Source organism: Microplitis mediator, chromosome 1 (assembly GCF_029852145.1).
Source record: "Microplitis mediator isolate UGA2020A chromosome 1, iyMicMedi2.1, whole genome shotgun sequence".
Lineage (NCBI taxonomy): Eukaryota > Metazoa > Arthropoda > Insecta > Hymenoptera > Braconidae > Microplitis > Microplitis mediator.
In genome coordinates this window covers 821577-836175 of record NC_079969.1, presented here as the reverse complement: position 1 = coordinate 836175, position 14599 = coordinate 821577, and the positions used below count along the sequence as shown (strand labels likewise).

Genomic DNA, 14599 nt, shown 5'->3' with positions numbered 1-14599 from the left:
TAAATCAAAAGCCCCTAATAAGGAAAGACTTGTATATTTTAGAGCCCCGTCTGCGTAGAGGTGATGTCCGTCAGGATTACTTTGTTTTACCGGGATGTCATAGTGCTAAGTATGATAAGTCATTTATTATATCTGCAATAAGAATTTGGAATCAATTGCCTGATTATTGTACAAAAAAGCCTACCTGTGCGGAATTTCGTACCTCGTGTTATGAATATTTCCTAAGTTTAAATTAATGGTAAATGGTATGATTACTGTTAGAATTTATATTTATGTGATGATTGAGTGTGATATTGTTATATTATATTGTACTAAGGGATGGCCGCAAGAAGTTTCGACTTCATGGCCAATTAAATAAATAATAATAATAATAATAATAATAATAATAATAATAATAATAATAATAATAATAATAATAATAATAATAATAATAATAGTAATAATAATAATAATAATAATAATAATAATAATAATAATAATAATAATAATAATAATAATAATAATAATAATAATAATAATAATAATAATAATAATAAGTAAGAATATAAAATAAGATTAACTAATTAATGATATGATTTACTGATTTACACTTTCCATATAATAATTAAAACAGGCATTACGGAATTCTTCAAAATTATTTAACATAGTAATATTAGCTGGTAAGGAATTCCCGACGCGAATACCGTGAACAAGAAAATAATTTTCGTACATACTACAATTAAATCTAGATAATCGCAAATAATCATTTCTTACATGTCTTCTTCGCAACGCAATCGGTAAAAACTCTAAATTACTTCTAAATAATTGCCGATAGTTTAGTCAAATTTCCTTGTAAAAAAGACAAGCTAGCAAGTAGTCTCTCCTTGATTTCAAGTTCAACCATCCTAGCCTAATGTAGTAGGGTGTAACATGTTCAAATCTTGATATTCTGAAAATATATCTAACACAACAATTTACTTTCCGCTGTAGTATGAGTTGTAGTTTATTTGAAATATTAGTATATGCTGCACTGCAGTGTCAAATAGCGATATTTAGGTGGAGCTGTCCGTGCATTAGAGATATTTTAGCTGGAGCTGCCTGTGCATTAGAGATATTTTAGGTGGAGCTGTCTGTGCATTAGAGATATTTTAGGTGGAGCTGTCTGTGCATTAGAGATATTTTAGGTGGAGCTGTCTGTGCATTAGAGATATTTTAGGTGGAGCTGTCCGTGCATTAGAGATATTTTAGGTGGAGCTATCTGTGCATTAGAGATATTTTAGATGGAGCTATCTGTGCATTAGAGATATTTTAGATGGAGCTATCTGTACATAGAGAGATTCTAGAGCGACTTTTTATCATGTCATTGACTCATTGATTTAATTATTTAAATAAATGAAAATAAATTTATTAAATATTTAAAATTTATAATTAAAATATTTATTAAAAATTGTGAATATTAAAATTTATTATAAAAGCCAGTTCATAAATTAAATAATAAGTCCCTCTATAGATATAGCTTATCATATAAATAAGAAATTACAATAATAAACAACAAAGTATTACTCATTAGTTATCACGGTAGTTAAGTCCTTTTAATTCCACGCTTTACATTGACTTTAATTATAAGTCCCGATAAAACTTTTAACATCACGCATTTGAAACGTGCGTTTTACATTAATATATTTTTAAAATCTAGTTTAATGTGATGGAATGACATTACACGTAGCCTCCTATAAATATTTGATAGTAAATAAATAGATCAAGAAATAAAACATTAAAATTTTAAAATACCATGACTTCAATCAGTGATCTATTATTAAACTGTCGTGATAGTTGATAAAAATTATCTTTATTTTCTTACGACACGCATGATTAATCACTTCTTTACAGTACTGTGCGTGGCAGACAAGAGAAAACATATTTTTTTATAAGTATATAAAGAAGATTTTTAATTAGTCATAATTCAGTTGCTTAAGACTACAGTCGCAAAACTTTTTTTACGGAAAATTCTTTAAGAATTTTGTTTGTTAATAAAATTATCAATTAGTAAAATAAATAAATTTTTTATTATTAAGTATTTTAAGTAGAGTTTGAAAATGGATACTAAATTAATTTGCGTTCTTTTATTTATTTCGATCGTCGAATATGGTAAGTATTTTATCTATATGAATATTATTTGTGCGAAATTACACAATTTGTTATTGCCATCTATATTGAGCTTTAACTTTTAAACTATTGATTTTATCACAATTTTCAAAGAATACTTTTTTGTAGAAAATTAAATTTCCTGTAGAAAAGTATTCTTTGATAATTTTCGTAAGTGCGAAAGTTTCAAAGATATTTTCATTTTAAAAGTCAATGGAAAATTTTGATGGAATTAAACAAAAAATTTTTGGTTGCTATTAATATAGAGCTGTAACTTTTAAACTATCAATTCTATCATAATTTTCAAAGAATACTTTTTTGTAGAGAATTAAATTTCCTGTAAAAAAGTACTCTTTGATAATTTTCGTAAGTGCGAAAGTTTCAAAGATATTTTCATTTTAAAAGTCAACGGAAAATTTTGATGGAATTAAACAACAAATTTTTGGTTGCTTTCAATATAGAGCTGTAACTTTTAAACTATTGATTCTATCACAATTTTCCAAGAATACTTTTTTGTAGAGAATTGAATTTCCTTCAAAAAAGTATTCTTTGATAATTTTCGTAAGTGCGAAAGTTTCCAAGATATTTTCATTTTAAAAGTCAACGGAAAATTTCGATGGAATTAAACAACAAATTTTTGGTTGCTATCAATATAGAGCTGTAACTTTCAAACTATTGATTTTATCACGATTTCCTAAGAATACTTTTTTGTAGAGAATTAAATTTCCTGTAAAAAAGTATTTTTTGATAATTTCCGTAAGTGCGATAGATTCGAAGATATTTTAGTTTTAAAAGTAAACGAATAATTTTTTTTCAGGATTTTGTAAAAGTATTAAGCAGCAATTGATAGATTATAATAATGAAGATATTAAATATCTTGCATTTGTAACAAATGGCGATTTATATTCATGCCCATGTGTAATAATAAGTAAAAAACACTTACTGGCAAGTGGTTCATGTGTACGCAGACATGAACGTGGGTTGGAAATAGTCGCAGGTGCTATTCCGCATACTCATAATATTTATAATAATAATGACGACGATGATGATGATGATGACGATGATGACGAGGGAAACTCTGGAGTTTATCGATCAATTAAAAAAATTAAGTACCATGCGGAATTTGTTAACAAAATCCGAAGCATGAGAATCCATAACAGTTTCGCAATTTTGACTGTGAGTAAATTTTCGAAATTATTCCGCAGAAGCAAAATTACAACTTTTATTCCAGAGTATTAATTTTATTTTTTTTAATTGACTTTATAGTTAAGAAAAAGTTTACCAATAGGCAATAACATAAAAATAGCTAAGCTGCCAGTTGAAGATGTCAAAGAAGGAGACGAAGGGACCATTTATGGCTGGTATCAAACATGTACCATTAGGTCACCGCCACGATTTTTAAGTGCGCCGCTAACTGTCTTAGATCGAAGCAATTGCTCCCGTATTGATGACGACGAATTTTGTTCTAGCAGTGAAATGACAGAGAAGGTATTTTTACAATTCGACTGATAAATTGATGAGATTATTTTTGAAAATATTTTTTTTTGATAAAACAAATTTTATTTTCGTGAAGTAGACAAAACTTCCTGTAAAATGAGTACCCACATCGATATATTTAAATAAAGTCATTTATTTGCTGACTGCCCGCGAATTAACCGCGAGTTGATGGTTAACATTAACTTTATTTAAATATATTGATGTGGGTACTCAAATAACAGGAAATTTCGTCACAAATTTAACTATAAGAGTCTTTTTTTTTTTACTTCAATCCCAAAAAAAAAAAAAAAAAATTGCAATTTTTTAATAATAGAAATTAAAAATAATCTAGAAAATCACTGTTTAAAATTCACTTCCGTAAATTTCGTACTGCTCAGACTCTGAATAATTATTTACAAAATTAAAATCACGAATTGATTTCGGTAGGTCCGAAACAGTAATTAATTTTGTACTAGACATTGACAAATATTTGCAACAATGAATCGGTAATAAAACTTCCGATACATTTCAACCTAAAAATAAATTGTTCTTTAATTTTTTTAGATAATCCATTCATCCCCAGTAATCAGCAATGGGACCATAATCGGCTACACGACTTACGGCTGCCCGTCATTCAATACCGACTACACCGTGACAAGTGTCTACTACTATTTATCCTTCATTAAAAGCGCCATGAAGTTACACGTTTAAAAAAAAATTGTTATATTTATTTATTTTATATTTACTGAATAATGATCTGAATTTTATAATTTAATATTTTATTTCATTACTCTACAGTAAAACCCGATCCCTATCTTACCTATAATTTATAATTCCACTTCTTGCCCTTCATCGCCGCCATTTTGTCGACTCCCAACCATCTTCCCGACTCGAAAACCAGCCATTAGGTTACAACCCGACAACCTAGACGTTTCTATACGACACTAAAATTTCAACTCTCCGTACAAGACAATTGCAATCGCATCAGTTTTATTAAGTAATTAAAAAAATAACTCCGTGAAAATGTCTACTGCGCAATTAAGCGATCAATTAACCTCACATTTATCGGAACAAGTGATTGAGTTTCATAGTGCAGTTGAAAACTCTGACTACGATAAAATAAAAGTTATTTTGAAACTCAATACAGTTGATGTCAATGCGACAAGTAATTTACACGGTCATACACTTGGATTCACTGCTTTGCACTTAGCGTCGATTTCATCGAATCCAACCGCCGAATTAATAGTCGACTTATTATTAAATTACGGCGCTAATATTAATAGCAGATGTCTGAAGGGTAAATCGGCATTGATGTACGCAGTGGAATGTCAAAATGGCGGCGTTGTAAAAAAATTACTGGACAACAGAGTTGACGCTAACCTCCAAGACTCGAAAGGTCTAACGGCGCTTCACTACGCAATGCAACAGGGAATTCCCGATCTGGTTAATTTACTTCTTAAATATCATACTGATATTAATATTGTTGATAATAACGACAAGACGGCATTCGAATACTGCTATGATAATATTGTGTTTTATTATACGCGTGAAAATTTCAAAGAATTACAAAATGACAAATATATTTTGTACAGAAATATTTACGGAACTAAATATTTAGCAGCTGCGAATTTTTTTATCGGCCATTTTATAAAAGTCGCTGATGACATGAAGAACTATAAGATATTTATGTTAATTGAAAATAATCCTGTGACGTATTATATTTATAATGAATTTGAAGAACAGATAATTAAGATGAAGAAAGAAAAAATAAATAATACAAATGTTTCTTATTATGATTTTATGACCGGTGATATTAATCAATTGAATAATTATGTTAATAATCCCGACATAGCTGTAGATTTATCACTTTGTAAAGGCGATTATGTTAAGAAATTTCCATTGTTTGCTCAAGATATCAGTGATTGTTTCAATAGAGCGATGGAGAGAAAAAAACTTATTGACGAAAGCACGGAAATTCTTAATTATGTGACTGATTCTTCTACGCTACTGGAGAATGATCGCATGCAAATGATATTCGAGTTGTTAGATAAAGCCGATTTAAATGAATTTGTTAATATTTTTATATAGAGTTATTGTTATTTTGTAAGAGAACATTTTTACGATTGTTTAATATTTATTTTAATTTGTTCAGTATTTTTATAAGCTTTGTTTTAAAATAAATCGTATTTATTATAATTATAATTATCATTATTCCTTTATTCCATCTTATAAGTATTAATGACCATGATTTTTTATCTATCCCTTAGATTATTTAAGACTTCCAACTAGCCATCTTGCTTTTTATGATAAGTCATTTATCGTATCAGCAATACGCATCTGGAATACATTACCACCGAATCTTACAAATCTTGATACTTTTAATGAATTTCGTAACGCTGCATTCAACTATTTTCGTAGTCAAGAATCGATTAATTAAGAAATTATAGTTATTTCTAACCTGGAACTGATTAGATTAAATTAATCTAATTTAACTTAGCCGTAATTAAAAATATTCATTTCAATCCTTCTGAATGAGTATTTTTAATCAGGAAAATTTAAATTCATATTTTATATTTATATTAATATTAATATTATGTACTAAACCAATGTAAAAATGTATCTATTCTTATGTATGGCCACAAGGGATTATGATCTCATGGCCAAATAAATAATATATCTATCTATCTATCTATCCCTTGTCAAGTTCATAGTAAGCCTGTATATTAAGTCGATAATTCCTAGTAGGATTCGTAATAAAGTTATACGTAAATATGAATCTCGAGTCTAAAGTAAGTCTACGTGATCAGTCTTGGGAAAATCTGAGGTTAGTTCTACAGTTGAGTCCGTAAAAAAATAACCTCTCGTCCCACCATTTTTTCTAGATTTAAGCCATTGCTGCGCATGCGCGTTAATACAGTCATGGACATCATAGCCTAGTTAAAAAAAACCATTTTTTTGCAGACTTAACTTAATATCTCAAGTCTGTTGTAACACGGCCAAAATACTTAAGTGAGACACATTGACTCAGATTTGCTACAGAAATGCTTAAGATACCGGAAGATGGCTGCCCGTACTCTGTGACGAGTGAGTTCAGCATTAGGGTTATAAATTTAGTGGTCCTCACTCAGTAACGCAGTTTTCGACCACCAAAGAGCGCATGCGGCACTGCTACTATATACGGATGTAAAAAGATTGAATAGATCTTCAAAAATTAATATTTGAAACAATGAATAAGAAATTTACTACTTCTAAGTACGAAGATGAGTGGAGATGGGGGAAGATAAGGAAAGATGGATGAGGATAATCATGGATTTTTGAGCCAATCAGAACACAGCACTAGTAGAAGGGAGAGCTGGTGTCTGATTGGATCGTAGGTCCCGATGAAAAGTCTATAACCCCGGCGGCTTTTCAGGTTACGTTACTCATTTTCATTCCGAATTCGCTACAGTTTAGCAGATCAAAATAATGAATATCTATCAAGAAGACGAAGACGTTCTCCAGCTGTTGGAAGATCTTGAGGTTTCGTTCATTGCTGACTTAATTAACGGGACATTTCAGCCACTAACGCCCGAACCATCACCACCAGCACGGCGTTCAAGTCGTGTCAGGGTAGCCAGAGTCCCCTGGGATTACGAAGCGGAGACGTCCCGCAAGTCGAGGTGATCACCTCAATGCTCTTAACCACCAATGGCCCTTTTTAGGGCCACCAAATTTTTATTACGTAAATCAGTCTCAAATTTGATTACAATCACAGTCAATTTAAAATAATATTGACTTTTTTTCAAATAAATCCTATTTCCTTATTCATATTCTGTCAGTAATAGTCTGAATAAAATTATGAGGTTTAAACCGCTAAATTGACTAGCAATAGCTGACCATTCTAAAAAAAACCCATAGAATTTGAATCCTCACACCAAAAAAAACACAAAAGTCTGTGGACTGAAATTTTAAACAGAAGACTAGGGCAGTAGGTGGCGCAGGGACTGCAAGCTCTTAACTACTTTAAGAAAGTTTCAACACATACAATATTTCTATTGCACTTATAAAAGTTTATAATTATTTATAATAAATGTCTTTTACTTTATTAATAACAAATAGGTCTCTGAGGAAGGCACATATTGTAAAACGCATCCTTGCGCCAAAAGTCTTTACCTTTCCATCCACAGTAACCTTTTTCCAGCACAATACTCAAATTTTCTTTGCCTTCGTAATGAGGATCTAGTATCAGCCAATACGGCAGTTGTTTATTCTCATCATAGCTGACGCCTAGAATAGTATGCGCGAGTACTCCGCCGCCTAAATTATCAACCAGACTATAAATATTACCGTCAATTATAACTAAGAAATTCAAAATAAATAATTACCAATCATGACCGGCGTTCCCTGGGTTTGAAAATGGTACCGCAAGTCATCAACCAAATCCGGCATATCTTTGCCGCTGGACGCGACCAAAAATTTTGAGTTGATATTCAGTAACGTTTCCAAAACGAAACCAACTTCCGTTGAACCAATCCACTGACTTGACCCGATGAAACTCGAAGATTTATCACCGATGTCGACTAGACATTTCTGAATTGCACGATGTGACGGAACCGCCTGCTCAGTGTAACCTTGAAACCTACAGGGAATCAAAAGTTTTATATAATTATTAGGGTGCTTCATTTCAGAGCAACATTTTTTTTTTTAAGTGCTTGTGGAAAAAATCATAGTTCAATACAAAAAAAAAATTTTCGCGCAAGAAAAAAAATTGTATGTCGATTACAGACCTAGCTCATCGAAAAATTCGATTTTCCCATTTAAATAACACGGGAAAATTTTTTTTTTTAGCTTTAAGTATTGTTAACTCATTAAACAAATCAATAGATCGAATAGACTAATACATATTTTTGTAGGAAATTGAACGCTCTAGAAAAAAAGTCTCTTATCATTTTTCGATAAATCCATCTGTTCAAAAGTTATTGGAGCTCGAAGTAAAGTTGGAGATCTTTTTACTTTTTCGGCGAAACTATCAGTCTTATCAAAAAAACTTGGAGATCTTTTTACTATTCCGGCGAAACTATCAGACTTATCACAAAATGTTGTAGGATCTTTTTTGTTGACAATTTTATTCTCTACAAATTACTATCAGTAAAATTTTTTCAAATTCCGCATTATTTTATATTTATTTTCATTTTAATTTCAAGCTCTTAAAAAAGCGGTTCTGGTCGATTTCAAGAGCTCGACATTAAAATGGAAATAACTAGAAAACGATGCTGGATTTCAAAAAACTTTACTGATAATAATTTGTAGAGAATAAAATTGTCAACAAAAAAGATCCTACAATATTTTGTGATAAGTCTGATAGTTTCGCCGGAATAGTAAAAAGATCTCCAATTTTTTTTGATAAGACTGATAGTTTCGCCGAAAAAGTAAAAAGATCTCCAACTTTACTTCGAGCTCTAATAACTTTTGAACAGATGGATTTATCGAAAAATTATAAGAGACTTTTTTTGTAGAGCGTTCAATTTCCTACAAAAATATGTATTAGTCTATTCGATCTATTGATTTGTTTAATGAGTTAACAATACTTAGAGCTAAAAAAAAAATTTTTCCCGTGTTATTTAAATGGGAAAATCGAATTTTTCGATGAGCCAGGTCTGTAATCGACATAGAATTTTTTTTCTTGCGCGAAAATTTTTTTTTTGTGTTGAACTATGATTTTTTCCACAAGCACTTAAAAAAAAAAAATGTTGCTCTGAAATGAAGCACCCTGATAATTATATGTAAGGTTTTTCTTCTAATTGAAAAATATGAATAATTTTCAGTACCTAAACCATGAAAATATTGTCTGTAGTGATCTGTAAGCGCATCCCCAACCACTATCATGAAAATTGTCTTGTCCGTAGTGATAGTAACCGTATAATCCGCTGACCAAACTAGAATTATCTGTTGGAAAAATAAATTATTGAACTGAATATTCGTAAGCGGCATCAAAAACATGACTAATATTGACTTCGACTACAAAATGGCGGGCGTTACTCAGTAGTACCGTTCCCGGCCACCAAAATCTGTTAAATAATAATTACCTAAAGATGTTTTTATTGCAGTATGCGGTTCTAATAACGGCTGGTCGACTCTGTAATCACTCAGAAATTTGACGGCATTTCCTGGACGGAAATACGGGCGCGTTAAATCACAAGCTAACGCTTCGTGTAATTTTTTTCTGTACTCTCCTGTCGAAAAAATTTATTTATTTAATAAAATTGTTTATCAATTAATGAATTGATTGAATGATTAAAAAAAAAATTACGTGTTTTTTCAGCGGACGTATCAGCGTAAGCGATTGATATCAAATGATCACAGTGGGGTAGCTTGAAATGCATCATCTCAGGAATTTTAATCGTATGGTTGCTTGACAATATTATTGAACGTTCTATTAAACGCAAGGAACGGCAGACAGATTCAACAAGAATTGAATAAATCTGTGGAGCTGTTAAATTATGTCCAACTAACGCTAAGCTGTCGATATTTAAATTAAACTCATAATTTACAAATGGCTGCTTTATGTGCTGCAATACGGGAGCATAATTTTTTTTGTTGTCATCGGAAGATTTTTCTTTTGTTATGCGCATGAACATTTCGGCTTGAATGGTATTTGTGTAGCCAGTTGGAATGACTGATGGTTGGTTTGATGATAATATTTTCACTGATACATCACGATCTTCGGGATCGTTGTTTGTTAGAAATAATTTAGTTGACGGAAAATAAAATCCAACATTACCAGATGCAATCTATATAATTATTAATTATTTAAAATTATTAATAAATTGAGTAAATAATTAATAAAATGAAATTTTAAAAAATGCGCATTTAAAAAATTTAAAAATTAATAAGTGCAATTATTATAAATATTTTTTAACTTCCCGCTAAGAAAATCGACGATTTTCGAAAAATTGTGAAGTTATTTTTTTCACCCCGATTTGCGAAAATCGAAATTTTACCAGATGTCGACGTTTTGAGGTCCTAGGAAGCTATTCTGACTATTTTCAGAATAATGTCCGAGTGTCTGTATGTATGTATGTATGTATGTGTGTGTGTGTGTGTATTAGGGTGGGCCAAAAAAAGTGACTATTTTTTTTTTCTTTAGTTACAGTGAAAATATTGTTTGAGATGATGAAAAAAAAATTCTATTAAAATTTGAGCTCTTAATATTAATATTAAGAGGTGCCTATTTGCAATTCTCCATTTCCCATTTAAATAACATGGAAAAAAAAATTTTTTATTTTTTTATTTTTCTAGCTCGGCATTCGCACGTCATATAAATGAGTCTATAGCATATTCTTGTAGAGAATTTAACGCTCTACAAAAAAGGTCTCTTATCATTTTTTGATAAATCCATCCATTCGAAAGTTATCGGAGCTGGATGTCAAATCTATAATAAATTTCCAGATCTTTTTACTTTTCCAGCAAAACTATCAGACTTATCAAAAAATGTCATAGAATCTTTTTAATAGACAATTTTATTCCCTACAAATTATTTTCAATGAAGTTCTTTGAAATACCGCATTGTTTTCTAGTTATTCCCATTTTAATGCCAAGCTCGTAAAAATAATAGTCTTCTACTCTATTCTGAGAACTTAAGATTAAAATGAAAATAAATAAAAATCAATGCGGAATTTGAATGAACTTTATTTTAACAAATTTGTAGGAAATAAAATTTTCTATTAAAAAGATCCTATGACATTTTTTGATAAGTCTGATAGTTTTGCTGGAAAAGTAAAAAGATCTGGAAATTTATTATAGATTTGACTTCCAGCTCCGATAACTTTCGAATGGATGGATTTATCAAAAAATGATAAGAGACCTTTTTTGTAGAGCGTTAAATTCTCTACAAGAATATGTTGTGGACTCATTTATATGACGTGCGAATGCCGAGCTAGAAAAATAAAAAAATAAAAAATTTTTTTTCCCATGTTATTTAAATGGGAAATGGAGAATTGCAAATAGGCACCTCTTAATATTAATATTAAGAGCTCAAATTTTAATAGAATTTTTTTTTCATCATCTCAAACAATATTTTCACTGTAACTAAAGAAAAAAAAAATAGTCACTTCTTTTGGCCCACCCTAGTGTGTATGTATGTGTGTGACCAGCTTATAACTTTTTAACTAATGAACCGATTTGGATGGTTAAGACAGCAATCGAAAGAGCTTGTTGGCCATCAACTTTTCTGAAAATTTCAAATCATTTGATGAAGTAGACTCGAAAATATTGGCGAATTACGGAAAAAAAATTTTTTTTTTTTTAGTTTTTTATTGATTTTTCAGAAACGACTCGAACGATCGACTCCAAAATCTAATCAGCTCTAGAACTCAATAAAACACGTCGATTGCCGCCTCAACCTAATTAATTTCTGTTTTATTTATAATTAATTTCTGTTTTATTGCAAATTTTGTTTTGTTATTAATTCGAAATAATGTTGAATCCAAAAATTTTTGATGAATAATGAAGTATATTGAGTTAATTAATTAATAAGTTAAACTAATAATTTTTTTTCTGTTATTAATTCATTAATTATTTTTTTCCTCCTATTAGGCCCTCTGTAACTTCGTTTCTGTTGAGTTTAGGAAAAAAATGGACATAGACAATTTTGTAGAGAATTAAATTTTCTATAAGATAGTCGAAAGCAAAATTAAAAAAAAAATTTTCTTTGTGTAGTTATTTTAAAAATAAAAAAAAAAAATTTTTACGTTATTCAAATGGGAAAGGAGACCCCCCTTTGCGCCAGCTCAATTTTTGAGATATTGAGCTCAAACTTTAGGAAAATTTTTTTTTTATATTGAAGAAACTTTTAAGATACGTTTAATCGAATAAAAAAAATAAAAACTTATTTTGACACAGTCTAGTACTCACACCAATGTTTTCGAGCTCAAGGAGCTCGAAAACAGTGGGAAGTTTTGTGGCTGGCCCGCAGGGTCAACCGATAGACAGATTTTTTTTTAATGTCTACCCTATTTATTTATAATTTTAAGTTTGTCTGATGTCTGCTACATTCACACTCGTGAAATTTTTCATTATTTTTAAAAAATCGTGTTTTTATCGAAATCCATTTTCCTTGAATACTAAGCGAGATATCGAAAAAATTTCTCCTTCAAAAAAGTCTTATCTCGTCGAGTTATACATGAATTCGCAGTCATTTAGCATCGACACGGAAACCATAGAAGCCCCGTTAAATAAATATAAAATACTTACATTTTTACGCGTAGACTGGAATAATTCAGTAAAATCATGTTTGTCAGTAATCATGGGCACGCTCGTCTTCAGTCTAATGTACGAAAATTTATCAAGCAAAGTTTTCTCATCAATAAATTCCAGTTTACCAGCAGATTTCAACTGTTCATGTACATAATAGTAAGCAGAAATTCCATTCACTCGGGAATATTTAATCAGCAATGGATTGTCAGTGATGTCAATGTCTTTAAATGCTTCCGGTATATTTTCTTCATGACCATCAACAAATAATACTCCACATAAATCGATTTCCACTGGCATGTTCAATTGTAAATCAATTGGTTTCAATAATTCATTACTTTCATTTATTTGTTTCTCTTGGTCTGATTGCTGCTGAGAATTTGACGGCTCTGATTGTTCGTCATTTGAATTTTCAATTTTACTAGGATTCAACATGAAACTCAAGACTGTCAAATAATTATCACACATGACTCCAAATAATCTACCAGTTGTTGCTGTTCCAAGACACTCTAATTTCTGTTAATTTTTTAAATTAATTTTAAAAATTTGTTTTGTAAAAAATTTGTAGGTTAGCAAATTTTTAAAATTTTTTTATAATAAATAAATACGAAACTTTTTTATTTTAATTAGAGGGTTATATTAATTAATTGTAAAAAAATTATTTATTTACTTACTGCCATAACTTTGGATGATATCCTAACTTTCGGCGTCATTTTTATAAATTTATTTATAACAATTAGTGTAAATAAATATAATTACTAATTTATTTATTCAGCTCGCAATATTTTACAATCAACATATGTTTATAAATAATAAATTTAAAGACTTGTCTATGTAATTATTCAATTTACCGTTAGATGACGTAGAATTTTTAAAGGTGGCGCCATCTTTTGAAAAATTTCAAGCGCGAAGATTCAAAAATTATTTTCGTTACAAATATTTTCAATAAAATGAATTTTGAAACTGTCGTTACTTTTTTTTAATATAAAAAATTGTAAAGAAAATATTTTTTATTTCATTTTAAAATTTTTCTGCTTTGGCGCCAAAAAAATTAAATTCAAATTTGCGTTTTGTTTAAAAATTAAATTAATTTTTATCCCATTTTACCCCTCTATAAAATCACCACTCAAAATTCAAAAATCCAAATTTTAAATTACGCGGTAAAAATACCAGCCATTAAATTTCAAATTCACAATAAAATTTAAAAAAAAACTAAAAATTCTGAAGATTTTCAAAAATATTCAAGTCAAAAACTCTGAAAATTTTCAGAAATATTTAAGTCAAAATTCTCAAAAATTTCCTACTTGCAGGTCACTAATAAAAACTTTTCAAATATCCGCACATACATGTGCGCAATAACGAACGGTTTTTAAAAAACTGTAAAAAATTCTGTAGATTTTCAAAAATATTTAAGTCAAAAGTTCTGAAAGTTTTCAAAAATATTCAAGTCAAAATTCTCTAAAAATTTCCAACTTCGGCTCACTACTAAAAACTTTTCAAATATCCGCGAAATTTAAAATTCAAATTTTACCGCCAAAACTTTAATTCAAAATTAAACTATGCCGCCATCTAATAAACAACAGTAACAACCTCCAGGTGACATTACCATCACCCCCACAATAATTCCCACCCATATCCATATATTTACACACATATATATATCCATATGACAAGACACACATGTACGCAATAACGAACAGTTTTTAAAAAACTGTAAAAAATTCTGTAGATTTTCAAAAATATTCAAGTCAAAAATTCTCAAAGTTTC

General features: G+C 29.8%; 2 protein-coding genes across 3 annotated transcripts; one reads left to right on the top strand and one right to left on the bottom strand.

Moving 5' to 3' along the window:
- Window positions 1-1629: 1629 nt before the first annotated feature.
- LOC130664444 (chymotrypsin-2-like) lies at window positions 1630-5789 on the top strand. Of its 2 annotated transcripts, none has more exons than XM_057464333.1 (4): window positions 1630-2127; window positions 2942-3300; window positions 3391-3612; window positions 4165-5789. In XM_057464333.1, exon 4 carries the CDS (start codon window positions 4624-4626, stop codon window positions 5686-5688), a length of 1065 nt encoding a protein of 354 aa, XP_057320316.1. In that variant the 5' UTR covers window positions 1630-2127; window positions 2942-3300; window positions 3391-3612; window positions 4165-4623; the 3' UTR covers window positions 5689-5789. The 2 variants fall into 2 exon arrangements, with proteins under 2 accessions (XP_057320316.1, XP_057320326.1); XM_057464343.1 differs by having other exon boundaries at window positions 1697-2127; window positions 4165-4402.
- Window positions 5790-7605: 1816 nt separating this feature from the next.
- LOC130664442 (ufm1-specific protease 2-like) lies at window positions 7606-13665 on the bottom strand. Its single transcript, XM_057464317.1, has 7 exons — window positions 13506-13665; window positions 12832-13347; window positions 9890-10370; window positions 9666-9812; window positions 9408-9525; window positions 7965-8218; window positions 7606-7896 (listed from the first exon to the last, which is right to left on the bottom strand). Exons 1-7 carry the CDS (start codon window positions 13542-13544, stop codon window positions 7685-7687), a joined length of 1767 nt encoding a protein of 588 aa, XP_057320300.1. The 5' UTR covers window positions 13545-13665; the 3' UTR covers window positions 7606-7684.
- Window positions 13666-14599: the final 934 nt, after the last annotated feature.